Below are 22,766 nucleotides of genomic sequence, written 5' to 3' on the forward strand. Positions count from 1 at the left end.
AGTATTTTCTTTACCGATTTGTTTTTTCAGTCAAAGCACAAAAAGCATGACTCTCCTGAGAAGTCTCTTAAAGAAATCCCTTCTCTGCGTTATTCTCTCTGTCCTCACACAAAACAAACAAATACACAAACAAACAAAAGGTGTGAGGGGTGAGGCTGCTACTGGAGTGGGGTGGATCCCCAATCTTGACCACTGTCAGTTGGTACCAAGGAGTTTGAGGCAAAGCCGGGCACAGCTCTGCGGATATTTCTGATATTTATATTAGTTGTTATAAATAATTTATATAAAAAAGGTGAACCACAAATAATAAGAGGAAAGAAAATGAAGCACTGTATGCTTCTGAATTGCTGCTGGAAGGAAATTCATTTTCAGCCCAAACACAATAGCGCTTCACCCCTTTGATATGTCTTTGGCTGGAAGTACAAGTAGCAACGAGAAACTTACACAGTCTTAGAGCTGTCTGCTGTGAGTACTCGGGTCTACGACCTGATAAAAGATAATCATAAGTCTTTAAGGAAGGTACTTTTTAATTTCTTTTTTTCAAGTAGGAGAAAAAGGGGGTACAAATGGTTTGTACCATTCTAATAGAAAGAGAGTGGGTAAAGGGGCAAGAAATCAAAGGCAAAAAATTCCTTTTACAAACATTTACTGAACATGCACTGTGCTGCGAGGTGTCGGGGCACAAAGATGAATAAAACATAGTTCTTTCCCTTAAAAGGCTTAGCATCAAGCAGAAGATACAGATTGGGTGGAAGGAAGAAGGGATGGGGGGACAGATGGACATGGATACACACGCAGATACAGCATGAGGAAAGGATGGATGAGTAAGCATGGTCTCCCAGGGAAAAGAAAGTAACCAGAATATAAAATTTAACAAGGAAGAGTTATGGAGACTCTGATTATAAATGTGGAGAAATGAGCATGGTTCATTAATTTTATCCATATCTCAATTGCCTTGGGAAATATCAATAGGCTTTCCCTTTACTTTAATGTACACAAAACTCTTACAGTGAATGAATGAAAAATGTAGTCTCCTATTAAGTCTTGTGCTTAAGCAGCCAAGGTTAGAGTTTAGTTGTTGCTTTATAACCAGTTTCATTCAGTGGAAAATATAATGGCACTCCCAGACCTGGCACGTTCTTCACCAGGTGGGGAAGGAAAGAGGTAAGAGTGCCTGGATGGTCCTCTCCACCTATCAAAGATGGAGAAAACAGTCAAGATACATTATTCTGTAGAACTTAACTAGACCCTATCCAGACCTTGTCTCCTCATCCATGAAATGCACGGGCTGGACCAGATTAGGGTCAGCAGAAAGTTTTCTTCACGTTTGTACTGGTGTTGACCGCCTGGAGTGCCATGTTGACATATAAAAACACATACTACTTCAGTAGGAAAGAGGGTCCTGATAGGTTAGTAACGTCTGCATGGGAATAGTATAAGACACATTTGCCACTGTGGAGTGGATTACTAAGGTTTAAATGAAATATGGTATCTGAAATCTCTCTGAAAAATTAAACCCTAAACACCAGTATATTACTATCTAAAGTCCTTTCTAACGCCCAAATCTTATTTCTACTGAGTTGGAGCTCTTACCTTCCCATACAATGGATACCATGTTACGATAAATTCTTAATGATCCTTATTAATGGTTCTTAATAATTCTTAATAATGATGCTTATTTCAGTTATTTTTTGCCCCATGTCTTGTTTTCAGCTTCTTATGAACATGACTGGAACAGGGCTTGGCCTTATTTCCTTTTCCTTCCTAAGCATGGGCCCCAGCAGGAGGCCGTTGAAAACAGAACACGTGGTTTACTCACTCAAAAAAGGAGCCCGGGGGCTTCCCCGGTGGCGCAGTGGTTGAGAGTCCGCCTGCCGATGCAGGGGACATGGGTTCGTGCCCTGGTTCGGGAAGATCCCACATGCCGTGGAGCGGCTGGGCCCATGAGCCATGGCCGCTGAGCCTGCGCGTCCGGAGGCTGTGCTCCACAACGGGAGAGACCACAACAGTGAGAGGCCCGCATACCGCAAAAAAAAAAAAAAAAAAAAAAGGAGCCTGTCACACATCGACCGTGCAAAGGGCTGCACGGATGCTGTGTTGGCTCTTTTCCTCAGTTTAAGCCTGGGCTCGGGAACAGCAAGAGCTTTGTGAAGGGAGGTGGGTGGGAAAACGAAAACAGACACTTCTGGTTCCTCCTTACTCATGTGTTTACAAAGTTCCTAATTTTCCTTAAGGAACTGACAATTCATAAATCAGATACAGCCACAACCAAGAGAAACTACAAATATGAACAAATAAGGCCTCTTACTTAGGATTTTAGATAGTCTGTACCCTATTACCCTCTGTTGATAGGAAAAGGTGAGCTACAGAAGGCCCTGTTCACCCTGCTCCCAAGGTTGCTTGAACTGAGACCTGATTTCTAGCATCTACACGACTCTCACCTTCATGCTTGCCCTGGGTTATTGGTTATTGAGTAGATGCCGTGGCTCTGCCAAAGGACTTGTCTTCCCTCTGTTGCAAGTTGTTTCTTCAAAGCCTAGAAAGATTAAAGTTCCTTACAATAATTCTCCCACATCACTTTCGTGGCTGGGTGTGCGATTAACTCTGCAGGGGCTCTCTGGGTCCATTAAAGAACAAATATACAAACAAACAAATAAAAACCACCACTGACGCCAGAAAGATTACCTCAATTATAGAGATACTCTTCCTATAGTTCTTGTTAAAAGTTACCATCCTGCTTTATTTCCTCAAGATATTACCTGGATGCTAGTCACTGTGCATAGTAAGGGCTTATGTTTCGAATTTTGAGGATTTTCCTAAATCTAGTATTTCAGACCTTTAAGAGAACCTGGACACCCTCCTTTGACAGGTGGGCATAGCAAGGCCCTCGGGACCTGTGCAACTGGCCCATGGTCATTTAGCCCCCACGTGACAGCGCAGAGGGGGATTCACACCCAGCCTCCAGGGCCCTCAGCGCCCTGCTTCCCTATATGCTGCTGACCGGCTTTTCCGGCACCTTCCTGCCTTCCCAGTCTTCTCTAGTCAGTCAGGGCCTCCTCTGGCCCCTGCAGAGCCTCTGGCCTGTCCCTCTCCCAGCCAAGCCCCAGCGAGGATGACATAGAAATCCAGACACGTATGACATCATCATCTTCCTCTATTATTTCCCTAAATTGCTTTTTTCCTACCCATGACAAGGCAGCATTTTCTCACAGCTGGGGATGAACACATTCAAAAAGACATCCTCAAATACATGGTTTCCGAGAGAGGCCACAACGTTTTGAAAACAGAAAATGAGCATTTTTGAGTGATTGCCCAGTTCATGAAAATGTCTCTGGTTAGAACCTCGTCAGCAGTAATTCACTCTGAGAGAGGGTCCCCTGCGGAGACTTTAGTTGCCTCGCATTAGAGCGTGAGGCCTATTTTTCCTGCTGAGATAGAGTACATGGCTAGGAAGCATTAACTGATGGAGGCCACAAGAGTTCCAGCCAGTGAAGTGAGGAATGTTTCTTTAAAGATACCCTCGTTGTTGCAAAGCCTTAGTGAACCTGAAGACTACAGTATTTCCCCTTGCTCTTAAGGATAAAGTGTCTCTTCGCCTACAGGCATAAACCTGCAGAAGTAAAGCTTCAAGGTCAAAGATGTGCTTTCTATGAGAACAAGTAAATGTCCCTAATGAGGAGGAAAATATAGTTTATTATAGTTCAAGGATGTGTATCTTGATGCCCAAGACCTTTTTCTCCAAGATAAAACCTGGTTAGATAAGATGATACACAGTGCTTGAACATAGTAGATGTTCAAAATATGTTTTTTAGATTTGCATTGGCAGCTCCCTTTTAGGTACTTTATGGCTCAGGTACTTTTACCAAAAAAATCCATTGTAAAATTATGTTACAGTTAAGAACAGGGAAATGTAGCATCAGACAAGTTTCCCTACCCATTCCCAGGCCTAACGGGGTATTTTGTTTTGCTTTGTTTCCCCACCAGCCCAGGCCCTGAAGTACTCCAAGGAGTTATGTTCTCAAGTTTTCAGTTGTCATTTCCGGGCCTCATGTCTCAGAAGGTTTGAAAGAGGCCCTGGAATCTACAGTTGACACAGTGACTTGTGGAAATTACTTTGAGTAATACTGTCACAGAGCTACAATTTATGGGTGTGCTCTGGTACATGGGGATGCCTCCACTTGGCTTGTAGAGGAGAAGGGTTGTCACTGCTCCTAGACAGGAGAAAAGTCAGAACAAGGGAATCACTGTTCAGAGGGGCCACGTCTTCTTCTTTCTTTCCCTTAAAATAGAGAGTCGGCCAAGATCGCTCCCACCCCACTACTCCTCCCTACACTGCCCTCCAATGTGGGTAAAGGAAACTAACACTTTGGATCCCTACACCATGTCTCACACTTTCATGACCCATTGTGGAAACTGCAACAGTTCTCTGATGTTGAGAGTATTATGTCCCCTCTACAGACAGACGAACTCAAAGAAGGGAAATACGTCACTCAAATTTATACAGCTAATGGAAAGAGCCTGGATTCAAACCCAAGACCTCAGGCTCTAAAGCCACCATCTGCCTCTTGCAGAGAGAGAGTTCATCAGTTTCTAATGAAAAGGATTTTTCTTTGCAAAGACCACAGAAAGGGTCCCCATTTATTGCTGTTATCAGCTAACTCCCCTTTCTCGCTCACACCTTCCAACCCTTCCCCCTTCCTGCTTGCCCTTACCAGCTTCTCCCATCCAGGGACCCCTCCACGTTCTCCTGACACCAGTCCTCCCCCTTTTCACTGCTCTGCCCCCAGTCTTGTAGGACTGTGTGGTCTGGCTCCATAATGACTCTCCTGCAATGCTCATCATATCCACTTTGTGCCCTTGTCCTTTTATTTCAGCCACTTGCTGAAACCCAACCTGGATAAAAGCCACCTTCCTTCTCTCTGTGCCCACCCCACCCACTGGGAACATACAACACTGCTGGGGGAAATCATGACAGGCTCACAATGAGTGTTCATCAACCTTCCTAAATTTCCACAGTCGGCTTCTTCTCACTCCTCCAGCGACTGCCTTCAAGGACTCTCCCTTCTCAAACTTTTCATTCCTCATCAGCCCACCTAACCTCACCAGATAACTTTGCCTCCCACTCTTTGGGAAAGCATCAATAGAATCCTTCGGCCGAGAACTTCCTCCACCCATGTTACCAAATCAACCAGCCCACCTGCTCCGGATTTGGTACCTTCCCAAGAGTGAATACGTTGACTCAAGTCCATCTGATCTGTGTTAATCACTGACAAGTTCAAAGTTTCCTTTTTCCTTTGGGAGAGCTTTCTTTACTTATTTTTAGACTGAAATGTACATATTTGCCCTATATTTATGATAATTTTTGATTACTGACATTAACTGGAAGGCATGACCACCACGGTCTTATTCATAGCAGTCAACTTTGTATTACTAAGTTTTTCCTGGTTAAACTTTAGTACAGATCTTAGATCACTGGACCCCAAGTCCTAAACTTGTAACTTTTAATGGAAATCTCCAGATTTCAAGCACAATAAATGATACGCATAAAAATTAAATAACTGAAATCTTTTAAATTTCAATGCAATACAAAAAATCTCTACAATCATCACTCCCTCCTACCCCCCAAGATATATTTTCACCTAAGGTATTTATTTTTTTAAAGTAAAAGTGTAAAGATAGGGCTGGCCTGAGGCAAAAATGTAGGAGGCTTTGTTTTAATCATTTCCCCCCAATTCCTGATAGAGTGGAAACCGTTTAGGCAGCCAGACCTGGATTTCCATTCCAGCACTGCCTCACTCTACCTGGCTAACCTTAGGTAAGTTAATTAACATCACCCAAGTTCAGTTCCCTTATCTGTAAAATGGGGTTAATAATATTTAGCTAGCAGAGGATTAAATGAAGCAAGGTATTTAGAGTATCTGGTACATACAAGGTGCTCAATAACTGGTGGAGTTATTACTATTATTTTCAGTATTCCTAGTAAAGCCATTCATAGCACAGCCTCAGATTTATACTGATTATGTCTCTAGGGAAACACACACACACACACACACACACACACACACACACACACACTCTCTCTCTCTCTCTTTTTTCAAAAGACTTTGAAAACTTTTGCTTGCAGCCATGAGGAAGCAACAGGGATAGAATTAAACCTTCTGCTTCAAGCAGCTAAAAAGTAAGACAAAATACATGAAGTGACAGTTTTCAGGGATTGGACAACGGGAAGTACAGGACAGTGATTATTGAGAGAAGAGAGACAGATGAAGTGAAACCTATGATTGTCCCAGTCTGCTGTCTAGAAAGTTTTGAGGATTTAACTCAGGGAAGAGAAACCCAAACAGAGCCTGAGGTGTACCTGAGTTCAGTGTCTGAGGAGGCCAAACCAGCAGGAAATTATAAGGTCGAGCGCTGGAAAGGAAGGAGCTAATCAGAGAGAGAGCTCTGGAGATCTTCAGATGATTCGCCTCAAGTCTGTGGCTGAGTATTGATCAGGCATGTGAAGGAAGTACCAAGGCAAAAATCATGGACAAGGAGCAGGTGGTACCATTTCTGAAGCTCACAAAGCTCTGGGAGCCGATCAAATTTCCAATAACCAAAGAGGGGAAACCTTGCAATGTACTGGGGTAGAGTTCCAAGTAGGGTCTTGCCTCAGCAGTAGTATAAAATTATCTCCAGGCCAAAGGCTGCTCTAGACCCAATTATCCAAACTTAAAAGCAAGCCTTTGCATGAATTAAACTATTTTTAAGGAATTTAACTGTATCTCAGAACAAATCTCAAAAATATTTAAAGGAATACAAAAAAAATCCAGCACCTAACAATGTAAAATTCACAATGTCTGGCATCCAACAAAGAATTACTAGGCATGCAAAGAAAGAAATAGAAAAATATGACCCATCACAAGGAGAAAAATCCATTGAAAGAACTTAGAAACATCACACATAACAGAATTAGTAGATAAGTACACTAAAACAGCTGTTATAAATATACTTCACATGTATAAGAAGATAAATGAAAGAATAAGCATGATAAGGAGAGATGGGAAGATAAAAAGAAGAAAAAGACATCAAATCTCACAGACATCAAATAAGGAGGCTGATGGTTATGGCCACCCTTCATATCTAACCATGATTAATGACATAAAAGCTATACTTTAGAATAGTCCAAGGACCAGGTATAAAAGTGACTTTTCCAAAATTAATACATTTTAGGTAATTAATTATATAAAGAAATCAAATCACACATTCAATCAACTATATAGTTATTGAGCACCCAGCTCTGTGTTTGATGATAGAGGAAATACAAAGATAAATTCGATATGGTTCTTGCTTGTATAAGTGTACAGTCTGTCACAGTCTGTGAGATACATGATAGCCTAATTATATAAAGGCATAATGTGATATATCTACAACTCAGAAACACAATATGGAACACAGAAAATGACAAGGCTGCAAAATAAAAGGAAATAAAAAGAAACAAGATACAGAAGTCACTATGCAATTATTCTACATTTACAAATAAAAGGCGTTGACATTAATTCAAAACAAAACTCCAATATACAGTAATATGCATGTGTGCACACAGGATAGAAAACACACAAATTGATTTTAATATCGGAATAAAACTGTTTGGTTTTTCTTTCTGTTCCCAGCTGCATTAGAATGTCTACTGTAGGGCCAGGATACAATTTTCCATTACGAAATGCAAATATCTCCCTTCAGCTCATGTTGCTGTCAAAGATATCAAAGCTTCTCTATCCCAGTGGAAGAAAAGGAAACCAAGAAACCTAGGGAATGCGTGTGTTTGCGATGTATATGCACGTGTACACGTTATATATTTCTATGCAATGTGTGTATACTTAATATACCTATACATATATAAATACACATGCAATTCTTTGAATATATTTTCTCTAGTTTTAGGCTAGCGGGTAAGAAAGTGACTTGCATAGTTCAACATGCTAATTGAATGGTACATATACCACAGTACAGCAGACCAAATAAAGACTAAGCTAATCAAGAGATGGAAACCAGTTTAAAATTTTCAAAAAAATTGTTATGGCATACACAGGAAGAAAGACATTACACATCGATAATTCAAAGGAAGTCCATCTACAAACGAGTAAATGTACAAAGCAAGTAATGTTTATGTGCTTCATTCCACAGAAGAGAAAAAAATGACTATTTCAAATAACTATATTATGTTATGCAAGCATGTGGAAAGGACTTTCATTTCATAACAGCTCTAGCCAACAAGGATATGGGCTGTTGTCACTTGGGGAGAGTTACTGGAGGACAAGCCTTGATTTGTCTGAAGTGACATCAAGTACCTTATACAGTACACAGTACAGGCAGAAGCAAATATTACAGTTTTTGGAAACAATTAGCTACAAATTCTCTTACCTCTAGCAACACTGTACACACACACATCATAAACAAAGCACTAGAACGAAAGCTCCAGGAGGGCATGTACATCCCCAGCACCTACGGCAATGCCTGACACATAATAGGTACTCCATACTCCGTGCTACCATTAATCTCTTCTGGGATTTCCAGAAGCCTCTAGGTGTGAGGCCAGGTGCCTTTCACCACTCTTCAATCCAGTCCCTGTAAAACAACTTGGCTGACTTTTTTTCTCTTTTAAACACGAGTCAGAGGTTGCTTCCCTGTTTAAAATCCTTCAATAGCCTTCACTTCAGATAAAGTCTGTACTCCTTGCTTTGGCAGGCAGGATCTGGCCCCAGCCAACCTCACCAGACATATGTTAAGTACCAACCTGCCAACCCGCCCCATGCCAACTGCCGCTTCTTGACCATGCATACACCTACTTTCATTTCCTTGAAAGAGCCAAGTTATCACCTCAGGCCTTTCCACAGGGAATTTTCTGCTTTTAGAACTTTCTCATCTTCCCAAATTCGCCCTTTCTTCCGGTTCTTCCCTCCTGCTACCAGGATAATTTTCATTTACCCTTGGGGTCTTGGCCGAATATCACTTCTTCAGGGGAAACTTTTCTGAACACACTCCAATCCCTCTGGGCTAAGTCAGGCTCCCATCCCTCTTTTGTAACAGCCCACAACGGTAATTATATAATCACCTGCACAGCTCTTTGGATAACATCTGCTTCTTTAGAAATGTGTATCTCCACAGGAGCATCACCTGTCTGTCATGTAAACTGCTGTTTCTCTAGTGTCTTGTAACATACACTGTACATTATGAACTTTCAGTAATATTGTGGTGAATGAATGAATACACCAATGTACTGTCCTGCTGTCCTGGGGAGAAAAGGGTAAATAACCATGGAAGGTATAACAGAACTGTCAAGGCGACATGAAATCAGGTACATAAATGGTGAAATATGAGTCAAGGGCCTATTTGTTTTCTGACACTTGATAATGAGAAATCTTTCAACAAGATGGAAAATGAAAACAAAAGAGGACCAAGCATCATCTTTTAGAGAGTCCAACTACTAAGCACCAGGCTATCTGCATCCTTTAATCATGCCTGTGACAGAGTGTCACCATCAATATCTGAAGGGACTAAAGAAAGGAAGTTTGCTGGCCTGAGTATAATTTTCATCTTAAAAACGAGTATGGGGGATGGTTTATCATCAGATAGTCTATCTGAGTGTCTCTGTGCACTGATGAGATGGCTTCAGGTATAGATCCCTAGGTTACATTTTAAAGTCTCTGACTACTTCTCTTATTTCAAACCTCGAAGACCAGCAACAGACAGCAATCTAGTGGGTCAAAAGAGAGGGCACAGATGAATGAGCTATTTGGAGATGCAATTAGAGGTTAGGCTGAGACCTGCATGAGCAGCTGAGGGCCTATTTCTAATTTCACAGCAAAAGTGTAACTAGGAGAGATAGGAGTCAATGGCCATCCATGTGCTGTGACTGCCAAAGCTACATCTCCATACCCGCTTCTTTCATGAGCTCTAGACCCTTACGTGTGACTGATCACCACGTGTTTCCTTCAACAGCTTCTTCATATTCAACACATCCAAAGAGAAACTCGCCATCTTCCCTCACCCTTTTCCCTTCCAGCCTTCCCCATCTCAGTCAATGACTCCACCATTTACACAATTTCCAAAGTTAGAAGCCCAGGAGTCACTGTTGATTCATTACCTGCCTTACATTCCACATGGACTCAGTCATCAATTCCTGTTTTTTTTTTTCTATAATTAAATGTCTCATGGGTCCCTTCACTTCTGTCTCCACCACCATGATTATTATTGCCATTATTTTCTCTCACCTGGGAAACTGCTACAGCCTCCCATCTGCTCTCTCTGCTGCCAGTCTTCCCTCATTCCCATCAGCTGTCTGTAGGACTTACTAAAAGTGCTCTAGATTCCACACATAAGCGATATCATATGACATTTGTCTTTCTCTGACTTACTTCACTCAGTATGACAATCTCTAGAGGAAGGATAAATTGGGAGATTGGGAATGACGTATACACACTACCATATATGAAACAGACAACTAATAAAGACCTACTGTATAGCATAGGGAACTCTACTCAATACTCTGTAATAGCCTATATGGGAAAAGAATCTAAAAAAGAGTGGGTATATGTATAGGTATAACTGATTCACTTCTGCTGTATACCTGAAACTAACACAACATTGTAAATCAACTATACTCCAATAAAAATCATAAAAAAACAAAACAAAAACTACAGCTCTAATCATATGACTCTCCTGCTTACCGCTTTTCAGCGACATCCTATAGCACCCTTTATCTGCTAGTGGCAGAACCACTTACGTTGATTTATATTTGCTTATTCCCTCTTCTCTATTTCCCCCACTAGGGTCTAATACAGGAGAGTGAGGTCTATGTCTTTTATTCCCAGTATTCAGTACGTCTGGCTCAATAAATCCCAGTTAAAAGAGTGATGCTTCAGGAGATAAAAGGATTTAACAAATGCCTCCTCATATCTGGGCATACTGAAGAGGATAAAGTTGTTCCTGGGAGGATTAAACAACCCAACAAGGAAACTAGAGAAAAAATATTCTGAGGAAGCAGAGTGGAATTAAAATGAGTGGGGGCATCCGTGAGTCGGAGAGAGGAAGCGCACAGAGAGGGGACTGTCCCCATGAGTTGTAAATCTCAGCTCTTCCCAGAGTGGCAGAGAACAGAGGCGCTGAGAGCAAACTCAGAGCTTCAGGAGAAACCGCGAGGTAGGAACCAAGGAACAACTCGGGTACCTGTGAGAGGGAAGAGGTCTTGTAAGACCTCTCCAGGTTAAGCCGTGATAAGGCACGTGGCACTTCCACAGCTAACAGGGAGGTGTGATGCCTTTTCCGAACATGTATTTGAAATACAACAAATGGCACACTGAGCAACTTGGGGTAAGAGATACATGTCCACTTAAAGTCAATAACAGCTAAGGAGAGATTGCTGACATTAGGAAAGAAAACTTCAAAAAGTTTAGACCAAAGCAAGGTATAATCTCACAGTCAGAGAACATCCAGGAAATATTACCCATTCCCAGGCAGGCCTAGGCAAGCAACTTAACACCTGGGGACTCAGCTGCTGCTTTCCAAGCTTTCCAGTTGATGATGATAACTTTGGAGAAGAAGCCAGGGTAATAGGAAGGGAGCAGCTGGTTACACAGATGGTGTCAAAGCTCGGGATTTGATATTCTTGGTTTCAGCTAATGACACCAGAGGTGGGGATCTGGGGGCTCCTGAAAGGAGACAACGTGTATCGTAGGAAACTGGGAAGAAGCTTTCAGGCAACACCAGACCACATGAGGATTATTTTGAAACTTGAGATTAGGCAGTGACACTGTTCAGTGAAAACACAAACAAACAAAATTGTAAACTAGATCACAAGGAAGATATCATATGTGGCAACGAAAGATGGATGGTCCTAGAGAGGGATCTCCACAGTTGATGGGAAAAGCCTGGTTTAGATGGCTATATTCTAGTGTCTCATGAGATGCTAATAGATATTTTTAAAAGGCTAAATTATGTCTAGGGAATCCTACCTAAGAGATACCACTCTTAAACTGGGCATTGCACATTAGCAGAGTAAAGGCTCTGAGGAACCCACAAAGAAAGCAACCTACTTGGGTTAAACCCAGAATTTGCCATGCTTGTTAGGCCACATAAATACTTACATGACATCCACCCTACCTAACAACTGTGGGACACTGATATTCCAACAGGCCAGTTTAGGAAACCTGGATCTATACCAATGCACAAAGAATTGATAATTAGACAAAAAACAAGAAAGACTTTTAAATTCCACAAATCTAAAAGTATGAGGAATAAAATAAACATACAATACCATAAGGAGGGAAATATTAGCTCACAGACAAAGGAGGACTTTGAGTATGGGATTTAGTATACCAGTGTACCAGTAGAATGGTATATTTTGGATAAAAGAAACAAATTCAATGTAATGATCTCAAGTAGCACTTCATATGAAGAAGGTAAATGGGGAAGTTCATGAAAGTGGGAATGGGATTGTGGTGGGGAACACGTGGGTGATGATGAAAGGGGAGGAAAATGAAGGAGGTGTAACTGTGGGAGCTCACAATGACCCATCAAAATGGAGTGATATGGCAGCAATAACTGCATCGGATTTCCTGGGAAATCCTTTTGATTAAAATCAGAGGATATGAAAAATGTGTGCCTTGTTTTGCTGATAATTTTAATCTCTCAATAAATAGGAAAAAAGTAGTAACGAGAGGGATTTAGTGTCAATTTAATTTTAACATGTGAAGAGGACTTGGTCATTTAGAAATATCAAAAACTTTGGGAGAAAGCCAAGCGCTTATAAAATCCAGCCTCCCCATAATTCTGTCAGAGACATTTTAGAGGAGATTTCTTGGAAAGAAGGATACACTAAATTATCTTTATGTCCCTTCTGAGACATTAAAGGTTGCCTCAAAGAGGCGCCAGCATGAAACTGGGCCAGGAGCAACATTCTGTGGTTCTATGACTATGGGAAAAAGAAACAAATAGCACCACACATTGGGTACAGTAAAAAGATACTTTATATAAATATACTATAAAGCTATAGAACTGAAACAATGTGGTGCCAGAATAAAAAGAGATCAGTAGTACAGAATAGGTATTTCAGCAACAGATGGAAATATATATAAGAATTGAATTTTTGATAAAAGAAGGAAGTACATTCATGGAGGCATGGCAAATTAGGACTATATATCAACTGTAGAGAGTGGGCAAAACCTTTCTGTATTTAGAAATGGAATAACCACAAAGGACTCATAAAGGAAATGCTAAACTTTATTTTTTTTAAAGGAACCATACTAAAGAGGCAAAAAACAGACTGGATAAATATTTTTAGAAAATATGAATGTCAAGATTAAAATGCTTAGGGCTTCCCTGGTGGCACAGTGGTTGAGAATCTGCCTGCTAATGCAGGGGACACGGGTTCGAGCCCTGGTCTGGGAAGATCCCACATGCTGCAGAGCAACTGGGCCCATGAGTCACAACTACTGAGCCTGCATGTCTGGTGCCTGTGCTCCGCAACAAGAGAGGCCGCGATAGTGAGAGGCCCGTGCACCGCGATGAAGAGTGGCCCCCGCTTGCTGCAACTAGAGAAAGTCCTCGCATAGAAACAAAGACCCAACACAGCCCAAAATAAATAAAAATAAAAATAAAAATAAAAAGATTAAAATGCTTAAAAGTAATGACTAAATACAAGCTAATAAAAATATCACCCAGAATCCTATGTGATAAATGGATATAGTATGAAAGTAATAAATATATTTACAAAAGAGGAAATATGAATAGAAAATAAATGCAGGAAAATGATATAATTTAAAAAGAGTAGTTATAAAATAGTTTAAAGTAAAATAACAGGATGCCATCTTTGCATATCAAGTCAGTAAATATTAAATATGTGTTTATATTTTGCAAATTAATCACCCAGTATTGAACAAGAAAGTTTAAAATGTTCATTTGTTTTGACCAACTAATTCTACATGTAGTAGTCCATCCAAGCAAAATAATTCTAATTGCTGCAAAGCTCTACGCATAAAAAAGGTTCACTGCAATATTATTTGTTGAAAAACATCAAAAGGAAGAAAGGAAGGAATAACAATGTTTAATGAATGCTTACTATGTGTAGGTACTATGCAGTTATTGTATGTGAAGTTATCATATTATAATCTCACAACTGTCCCAGGAAACAGATACAATCATCATTTTATAGAAAGGGTAAAATGTTTTTACATACTTGAAGAGATTATGTTCTCCAAAGACACTTGGTTAGCAAGAGTAAAAATAATGGAAATAGCTTAAATGTAAATACAGGAAAACTGTGGAAGATTTATTTAATGGATTATTCTAAAATTTTAATATAAAACTATGGAAAGGAAAAATAATTTAGGATAAGGTGCTAATAAAAATACACAATAGAAAATTTTATATTTAATAGGATTCAAATATTTGCATAGAAAAAAGACTGGAAGAAAACATATAAACACTAACCAAATAAAACAGGACCTGACCCTGAGAGAAGGTCAATAAAGAGAGTCTGCTGGCAGCCCTGAGAACAAAGCAGAGTGTACTTCAGTTGGTGGATGAGGGTAATGATGAAGGATGCTCAGGAAGAGCGCAAAAGGCTCAGACACAGTTGAAGCAGTTTGGCTAATACAGGAGATAGAGAATGTAATTCACGGTAGATACGGTAAATCTTGTATAACAAGTAGGGCTGTAATTCTTTTCATGGTAAGTTGCTGGGAAAATCATAAACTGGTCATGGTTAAAACGTCAGAAGACAAAATCATAAGAAAAAATCATGAATTATTGAGGTTGTGGCTTACTCTGGAAGTCACACAACATTTTCTGAGAGGAGTGGGAGGTGGAGACAAGAGTAAAGTAATTTCTGCTATAGGAATATTTCAATTAGGCAGTTGAGAAAATTTAGGCAGAAACATACAAATCTCTGCTCTCAACTTATTAGAAGGAAGTATCTGTCTAGATCAGCTTTAGGGAAAAGGAGTCCGGATAAACGCATGTTCAAACCATAGAGAATATCATTTTATGTACATACACACACATCCCATAGCAGACCAATCTTCAACTGTATGAATTTTATAACATTTTGGAGAATTTTATAAAAATTCCAAGTATAATGCTTTTAACTCAATATTTGACTTTCCTTTTTCTGTTTCTTGCTTTCCTGTCTCCTGTCCTCTCTTCTCGTGTTCTTTGTTATATTAAATAAGAAACCACATATATACTTACATATGTATGTATGTATATGTGTGTGTACATATATGTTTGTATACATGTGCACACATGCACACACATTATATATAATTTACTACACCTAGTTTAGACTTTTAAATGTATGGCCCATATTGACAAAAAGAACAAAAACAAACAACAACAACCAAAAACCAAATGTTTGGTCAACTCAACTCAAAGTACAAAGGTTCATGGGTGTGAAACTTAGTAACTCTCCAAACGCAATTGGTTCCTACTTAATGCATACCTCCTACCCTCAGCTAACTTGATGCGCAAAAGTGAACTGTCCTTTTGACATATAACAATGACCACACTGTAATAACTGTTGCTTCTCCATTGCAAATTCTGGGAGGGCAGGGACCATGCCTATTTTGTTTACTGCTGGAGCCACTGCACGAGGACAGTGTCTCAAAAAATGTGCTGAGTGTGTGACTCCCTCTTGCAAGAGCACAGGAATCACAACTAAGTGTTGAACAATCATCGAAAGAAAGACACTGGAACTCAGCAAAAAAGATACCCCATATCTAAAGACAAAGGAGAAGCCACAGTGCGATAGTAGGAGGGGTGCAATCACAACAAAATCAAATCCCATAATCACTGGGTGGGCGACTCACAGACTGGAGAACAATTATACCACAGAAGTCCCCCCACTTGAGTGAAGGTTCTGAGCCCCACATCAGGCTTCACAACCTGGGGGTCTGGCAATGGGAAGGGGAATTCCCAGAGAATCAGACTTTGAAGGCTAGTGGGATTCGACTGCAGGACTTCGACTGGACTGGGGGAAATAGAGACTCCACTCTTGGAGGGCACATACAAGGTAGTGTGCGCATCAGGACCCAGGGGGAAGGAGCAGTGACCCCATGGGAGATTGAACCAGACTTACCTGCTAGTGTTGGAAGGTCTCCTGCAGAGGCAGGGGGTGGCTGTGGCTCACCAGGGGGACAAGGACACTGGCAGCAGAAGTTCTGGGAAGTACTCCTTGGCATGAGCCCTCCCAGAGTCTGCCATTAGCCCCCCCCAAAGAGCCTGTAGCTTCCAGGGCTGCATTTCCTCAGGCCAAACAACCAACAGGGAGGGAACTCAGCCCCACCCATCAGCAGACAACCAGATTAAAGTTTACTGAGCTCTGCCCACCAGAGCAACAGCCAGCTCTACCCACCACCAGTCCCTCCCATCAGCAAACTTGCACAAGCCTCTTAGATAGCCTCATCTACCAAGGGCAGACAGCAGAAGCAAGAGGAACTACAATCCTGCAGCCTGTGGAATGAAAACCACATTCAAAGAAAGACAGACAAAGTGAAAAGGCAGAGGACTATGTACCAGATGAAGGAACAAGATAAAACCCCAGAAAAACAATTAAGTGAAGTGGAGATAGGCAACCTTGCAGAAGAAGAATTCAGAATAATGATAGTGAAGATGATCCAGGACCTCAGAAAAAGAATGGAGGCAAAGATCAATAAGATGCAAGAAATGTTTAACAAAGATCTAGAAGAATTAAGGAACAAACAAACAAGAGATGAACAATACAATAAGTGAAATGAAAAATATACTAGAAGGAATCAATAGCAGAATAACTGAGGCAGAAGAATGGATAAGTGACCTGGAACAAAGAATGGTGGAATTCACTGAACAGAATAAAGAAAAAAGAATGAAAAGAAATGAAGACAGCCTAAGAAACCTCTGGGACAATACTAAACACACCTACACTTGCACTGTAGGGGTCCCAGAAGGAGAAGAGAGAGAGAAAGGACCCGAGAAAATATTTGAAGAGATTATAGTCGAAAACTACCCTAACATGGGAAAGGAAATAGCCATCCAAGTTCACGAAATGCAGAGAGTCCCAGGCAGGATAAACCCAAGGAGAAACATGCCAAGACACACAGTAATCAAATTGACAAAAATTAAAGACAAAGAAAAAGTATTAAAAGCAACAAGGGAAAAACGACAAATAACATACAAGGGAACTCCCATAAGGTTAACAGCTGATTTCTCAGCAGAAACTCTACAAGCCAGAAGGGAGTGGTGTGATATATTTAAAGGGATGAAAGGGAAGAAACTACAACCAAGATTACTCTATCCAGCACGGATCTCATTCAGATTCGATGGAGAAATCAAAAGCTTTACACACAAGCAAAAGCTAAGAGAATTTAGCACCACCAAACCAGCTCTACAGCAAATGCTAAAGGAACTTCTCTAAGTGGGAAACACAAGAGAAGAAAAGGACCTACAAAAACAAACCCAAAACAATTAAGAAAACAGTAATAGGAACATACGTATCGATAATTACCTTAAATGTGAATGGATTAAATGCTCCAACCAAAAGACATAGACTGGCTGAATGGATACAAAAACAAGACCCATCTATATGCTGTCTACAAGAGACCCACTTCAGACCTAGGGACACATACGGAAAGAAAGTGAGGGGATGGAAAAAGATATCCATCCAAATGGAAATCAAAAGAAAGCTGGAGTAGCAATACTCATATCAGATAAAAGAGACTTTAACATAAAGAAAGTTACAAGAGACAAGGAAGGACACTACATAATGATCAATGGATCAATCCAAGAAGAAGATATAACAATTATAAATATATATGCACCCAATATAGGAGCATCTCAATACATAAGGCAAACGCTAACAGCTATAAAAGAGGAAATCAACAGTAACACAATAATAGTGGGGGACTTTAACACCTCACTTACGCCAATGGACAGATCATCCAGACAGAAAATTAATAAGGAAACACAAGTTTTAAGTGACACAACAGACCAGATAGATTTAATTGATATTTATAGGACATTCGATCTGAAAACAGCAGATTACACTTTCTTCTCAAGTGCACACGGAATATTCTCCAGGATAGATCACATCTTGGGTCACAAATCAAGCCTTGGTAAATTTAAGAAAACTGAAATCATATCAAGCATCTTTTCTGACCACAATGCTATGAGATTAGAAATCAATTACAGAGGAAAAAACGTAAAAAACACAAACACGTGGAGGCTAAACAATACGTTACTAAGTAACCAAGAGATCACTGAAGAAATAAAAGAGAAATCCAAAAATACCTAGAGACAAAAGACAATGAAAACATGATGATCCAAACCCTATGGGATGTAACAAAAGCAGTTCTAAGAGGGAAGTTTATAGCAATACAATCCTACCTCAAGAAATAAGAAAAATCTCAAATAAACCATCTAACCTTACACCTAAAGGAACTAGAGAAAGAAGAACAAACAAAGCCCAAAGTTAGTAAGGTTAACTAACTTTAAGTTAGAAGGAAAGAAATCATTAAAGATCAGAGCAGAAATAAATGAAATAGAAACAAAGAAAACAATAGCAAATAACAATAAAACTAAAAGAAGATTCTTTGAGAAGATAAACAAAATTGATAAACCTTTAGCCAGACTCCTCAGGAAAAACAGGGAGAGGACTCAAATCAATAAAATTAGAAATGAAACAGGAGAAGTTACAATGGACACCACAGAAATACAAAGCATCATTAGAGACTACTACAAGCAACTCTATGGTAATAAAATGGACAACATGGAAGAAATGGACAAATTCTTAGAAAGGTATAAATTTCCAAGACTGAACCAGGAAGAAATAGAAAATATGAGCAGACCAATCACAAGTAATGAAATTTAAACTGTGATTAAAAATCTTTCAACAGACAAAAGTCCAGGACCAGATGGCTTCTCAGGTGAATTCTACTGAACATTTAGAGAAGAGCTAACACCCATCCTTCTCAAACTCTTCCAAAAAATTGCTGAGGAAGGAACACTCCCAAACTCATTCTATGAGGCCACCATCACTCTGATACCAAAACCAGACAAAGATAGTACAAAAAAAGAAAATTACAGACCAATAACACTGATGAATACAGATGCAAAAATCCTCAACAAAATACTAGCAAACAAAATCCAACAACATATTAAAAGCATCATACACCATGATCAAGTGGGATTTATCCCAGGGATGCAAGGATTCTTCAATATATTCAAATTAATCAATGTGATACACCATATTAACAAATTGAAGAATAAAAACCATATGATCATCTCAATAGATGCAGAAAAAGCTTTTGACAAAATTCAACACCCATTTATGATAAAAACTCTCCAGAAAGTAGACATAGAGGGAAACTACCTCCACATAATAAAGGCCATATATGACAAACCCATAGCAAACATCATTTTCAATGGTGAAAAACTGAAAGCATTTCCTTTAAGATCAGGAACAACACAAGGATGTACACTCGTGCCACTATTATTCAACATAGTTTTGGAAGTCCTAGCCATGGCAATCAGAGAAGGAAAAGAAATAAAAGGAATACAAATTGGAAAAGAAGAAGTAAAACTGTCACTGTTTGCAAATGACATCATACTATACATAGAGAATCCTAACGATGCCACCAGAAAACTGCTAGAGCTAAACAATGAATTTGGTAAAGTTGCAGGATACAAAAGTTAATGCACAGAAATCTCTTGCATTCATATACACTAATAACAAAAGATCAGAAAGAGAAATTAAGGAAACAATCCCATTCACCACTGTGACAAAAAAGAATAAAATACCTAGGAATAAACCTACTTAAGGAGGTAAAAGACCTGCTGTACTCAGAAAACTATAAGACACAGATGAAAGAAATCAAAGATGACACCAACAGATGGAGAGATATACCATGTTCTTGGATTGGAAGAATCAATATTGTGAAAATGACCACACTATCCAAAGTAATCTAAAGATTCAATGCAATCCCTATCAAATTACCAATGGCATTTTTTACAGAACCAGAACAAAAAAAATCTTAAAATTTGTATGGAGACACAAAAGGCCCTGAATAGCCAAAGCAATCTTGAGGAATCAGACTCCCTGACTTCAGACTATACTACAAAGCTACAGTAAACAAGACACTATGGTACTGGCACAAAAACAGAAATATAGATCAATGGAACAGGATAGAAAGCCCAGAAATAAACCTATGCACCTGTGGTCAACTAATCTAAGACAAACGAGGCAAGGATATACAATGGAGAAAAGACAGCCTCTTCAATAAGTGGTGTGGGGAAAACCGGACTGCTATATGTAAAAGAATGAAATTAGGACACTCCCTAACACCATACACAAAAATAAACTCAAAATGGATTAAAGACCTAAATGTAAGACCTGGCACTATAAAACTCTTAAAGGAAAACATAGGAAGAACACTCTTTGACATAAATCACAGCAAGATCTTTTTTTGACCCACCTTCTAGAGTTATGGAAATAAAAACAAAAATAAACAAATGGGACCTATTGAAACTTAAAAGCTTTTGCACAGCAAAGGAAACTATAAACAAGATGAAAAGACAACCCTTAGAATGGGAGAAAATATTTGCAAATGAATCAGTGGACAAAGGATTAATCTCCAAAATATATAAACTGCTCATGCATCCCAATATTTAAAAAACAATCTAATCCAATAATGGGCAGAAGACCTAAATAGACATTTCTCCACAGAAGACATACAGATGGCCAAGAAGCACATGAAAAACTGCTCAACATTACTAATTATTAGATAAATGCAAATGAAAACTACAATGAGCTATCACCTCACAATGGTCAGAATGGGCATCATCAGAAAATCTACAAGCAACAAATGCTGGAGAGGGTATGGAGAAAAGGGAACCCTCTTACACTGTTGGTGGGAATGTAAATTGATACAGCCACTATGGAGAACAGTATGGAGGTACCTTAAAAAACTGAAAATAGAATTACCATATGACCCAGCAATCCCACTACGGGCATATACCCAGAGAAAACCATAATTCAAAAAGTCACATGCACCCCAATGTTCACTGCAGCACTATTTACAATAGCCAAGTCATGGAAGCAACGTAAATGCCCATCGACAGACAAATGCATAAAGAAGTTGTGATACATATATACAGTGCAATATTACTCAGCCATAAAATGTAACGAAATTGGGTCATTTGTAGAGATATGGATGCACCTAGAGACTGACATACAGAGTGAAGTAAGTCAGAAAGAGAAAAACAAATATTGTATATTAACTCATATATGTGGAACCTAGAAAAATGTTACAGATGAACTGGTTTGCAAGGCAGAAGTAGAGACACAGATGTAGAGAACAAATGTATGGACACCGAGCGGGGAAAGCGGCAGGTGGGGGGTATGTATGGGATGAATTGGGAGATTGGGATTGACATGTATACACTAATATGTATAAAGTAAATAACTAATAAGAACCTGCTATAAAAAATAAATAAAATAAATAAGTAAGTAGGGGAAAAAAAATGTGTGTTGAATGAGTTAAGTGAATACTGAATCCCTATGTATCTTTCCAGACAGCTCAAGTCCCACCTCCTTGATAACATCTTCCCTCAGAGCCCCAGGCACTGATCCTTCTGGAAATTACTGAACCACTTCTTAGCACCTGATTCTACACATTCTTTTTATTGCTGTTTTTTGTTGCTGTGTTTTTCAGTTTGGGGAGATATGCTCCCTCAACCCTCAAGGACACTTATATACATATATATTTTTTTCTATTTCCCAAAGCACTTGTTACAGGGCACATGGAAAATCTGCAATAAACATGTGTTGAATTAAATGATCAACTCTTTCAAATGACCTTCTACTTTGTGACACCTCCAAACATTTTCTATAATGAATACATGACTGTTATTACTATTTCAAAGTGTGACGGCAAGAAAACAGGGAATGCAGTGTCCGTTGAGTTGGGTTTCTAAGTTCTGCCACTTCAGTGCTGGACAAGTCACCCAAACTCTGGTCCCCTTTTTCCCTGTTTTTAACATGGGAACATGAACAAGAGCCACGACCACCGTTAAGTGTATACCTGTCTCAGAGAAGACTGTGGAATCAAATGGCGTAACGTCTGTGTAAGAGTTTTGTAAATTGGAAAGCAAATATTAGCTCTTCTATTTACCCATTTAAAATACAAAATTGATGTTGCAGTGCCACCAGTGAGAGATAACTGCGTGTGGCTTTTTCTGAGAATGGCTGTTAGGCAGAAGAGTGAGGTGATGAGGAGAAGAATCTCAAGCACAAAGCCTGCCAAACCATACCCCGGTCATAGATCCCAGACCAGGCTCAACACCTGTGCGTGCAAAGACTGCCAAGGCGCCTGTCACCCACACCCAGTGGCGTGGCTGCAGGCATCTTCCAACCCAGGAGAAAGCTTACCCGACACGAGCTGCTGTCCAGGCAACCCCACGGGAACCATGCCCAAGTTATTCATAGCGGTGGCCCAGGCGGTGGGGTCCGTCACTGACATGTTCAGCTGGGTCGTGTCGATCGCGAGACTCCCCAAACCATCGGCTGCTGTGATGGGGTAGGGGGGAAGAAACGCTGACTTAGAGTCCACAGGCAATGGTGTCTCTTTGAAAACAAATCACATTTCTAGAGACGTGAGGCTTCGTTTAAGCACATTCCCAAACCACAAAAAATAACAGCACTGTAATCTACAGCAATGCTTTCTCCAGACGCAAACATAAAAGAGTTTCCAAATACA

At 39.8% G+C, this 22,766-nt stretch overlaps 1 protein-coding gene across 3 annotated transcripts in view; it reads right to left on the reverse strand.

Moving 5' to 3' along the window:
• The window catches only part of ENOX1 (ecto-NOX disulfide-thiol exchanger 1), a gene marked incomplete at both ends in the record, with an annotated part of 282,081 nt that overhangs the window by 208,958 nt on the left and 50,357 nt on the right, over nt 1–22,766 (reverse strand). For 2 of the 3 annotated variants that reach the window (XM_079721567.1, XM_079721568.1), the window contains one exon: nt 22,439–22,576. In XM_079721567.1, the coding sequence (XP_079577693.1) occupies nt 22,439–22,576 (138 nt within the window). Of the gene's footprint in view, nt 1–22,438; nt 22,577–22,766 lie in introns of those variants that run through there. The other variant, XM_079721569.1, reaches the window with a different exon arrangement.

Source organism: Hyperoodon ampullatus (genome assembly GCF_949752795.1).
Source record: "Hyperoodon ampullatus genome assembly, chromosome: 16".
Taxonomy (NCBI): domain Eukaryota; kingdom Metazoa; phylum Chordata; class Mammalia; order Artiodactyla; family Ziphiidae; genus Hyperoodon; species Hyperoodon ampullatus.